At 33.9% G+C, this 1,856-nt stretch overlaps 1 protein-coding gene across 1 annotated transcript in view; it reads right to left on the reverse strand.

The window, feature by feature from the left end:
* Positions 1–73: 73 nt before the first annotated feature.
* The window catches only part of LOC110026252 (probable isoaspartyl peptidase/L-asparaginase 2), a 2,638-nt gene continuing 855 nt past the window's right edge, over positions 74–1,856 (reverse strand). Inside the window, exons 2-3 of the mRNA XM_020727124.1 lie at positions 1,479–1,853; positions 74–187 (exon numbers count right to left, since the gene is read on the reverse strand). Of these exons, the coding sequence (XP_020582783.1) occupies positions 74–187; positions 1,479–1,853 (489 nt within the window). The remainder of the gene's footprint in view (positions 188–1,478; positions 1,854–1,856) is intronic.

The raw sequence follows: 1,856 nt of genomic DNA on the forward strand, positions 1-1,856 counted from the left end.
ATATATATATACTATAACTAATTTTTAATCAAAATATTAAGAAAATATTTTCATTAATTAAAATTTTTAATGATTAAAAATTAGAAGCAATGAAACAAACCAAGATTGCATTTGCTTCTTTGGCGAGTTTAAGCATGGCCAGGTTTTGGTCGGTTATGAAGTAGTCGTTTTCCAATAATTCCACGCCCTGTAAAAAACAAATGGTTCAGAATTAGGAGGTGCAATTTAAAAAAGAGAGTGCAGTTAACCGAAAATAATATGGCTGCTAAATTAAAATTTGATTGATAAATATTTAAAAAATATTATTAAAATCAGAAAGTTATGATTGATTATTTTATCATATATTCTACTGAGTTTAAAAATTTAATAATTTTAAGGCTTAATTTGACCAAATTTTGATTATATTTTAAACCTATTTTTTTATAGTTTAAAGCTCTATCTACCTCATAATCATTTTTCAAAGGATTAATAAATAAATAAATAAATAATAAAAATGAAAACGTATCTAATCTTAGATTCCAAGCACATGAGATTTCCGCATGACATTTTTGTTTGTTTGTGCTTATTATATTCGTGTGATCTTCATGTCCTGTCATCCTCATGTGAATGAACTGAAAAAAGCTCATTGCTCACAAACAACTCATGTTCAACTCATTAAGTAGCCCGTATTCTACTTGTTGCTCAAGTAAACGAGCCGAAGACGAACAATTTTTTTTAAGCTCGAATTAAAAATAAGCCGAACACAAATAGTCTTAGTTCGCACACCTTCAACTAGTTTTGGCTTGAAAAAAATATATATATATATATTATTTATAAAATAATATATTATATATATTTATATCTATATTTAAATCATAATTATTTGAACTGTGGTTATATATTCTCTTTTGTATAGATTTGGACAATTTTCGAATCCAACAAATTAAATCTATTTTTTTTCCAAATAATTTTAAGAATTCAATTTCGAGCTGAACGCAACCAAAATGTTACGAGTCGAACATGAGCTAAGCTTGAGCTCGCTGAAACTCGACCACTTTGCCGCCCTACACCCGAATACATCTATCTATATAAAGATCATTCAAACTTGATATTTTTTCCTCTGACTAAAATCTAAAAATTTCGTGAGATTCAGTTTCATTTGCTATTTTTCATTACAAAATTCATTATTCCTCTCAATTCATAATTTTAAATCTAAAATTAAATTTTTTTAAGGAAATATATATCCAAATATTCTAAATCAAAACACATGCAATAAAACAACACTTAATATTCCCGACTTTCCCATAAAATTTAAGATAAATATCTATTTACGATTTATATTATATTTACATAATAAAAAAATGATTTTTTTTCCAATTAACCGAATTTGGAATTTTATAGATCGGCTTTTAACAAAACCATCATCCACCGTCCATTTCGCCAACCCATCATCAAATCAACGGTCGAAAACAAAAGAAAAAAAAAATTCATTCCCTTACCTGTTCGACGGCGAACTCCTCGGCGCCTTGAAAGGCCAGGTAAGAGTGCGGTGAGAAGTCCATAACCCGGCGAGCGAGCGTAATGGGATTTTTAACGGTCGTGATTCCCGACACGGCCCCGCATCGTCGATCACGACCGTCCATTATACTCGCCTCCATTTCCACCGTCCCTCGGGCAGTCAGGGCCGACCCGCGGCCCGAATTGAAGAACGGGTCCGTCTCCAATTCCCTCACCACCATTTCAACCACGTCGACGGCCGCTGCTCCGGCGCTCAGCGCCGCAGCGCCTATCTCAAGGCACCGAGCCAAAATACGCTTCGCCGCCGCCTGACGTTCCTCCGGCAATCTCGGGTCGACGCCGGCGCCGCCGTGTACCAC

Source organism: Phalaenopsis equestris, unplaced genomic scaffold, assembly GCF_001263595.1.
Source record: "Phalaenopsis equestris unplaced genomic scaffold, ASM126359v1 Scaffold000359, whole genome shotgun sequence".
In the NCBI taxonomy this organism is placed as follows: Eukaryota; Viridiplantae; Streptophyta; class Magnoliopsida; order Asparagales; family Orchidaceae; genus Phalaenopsis; species Phalaenopsis equestris.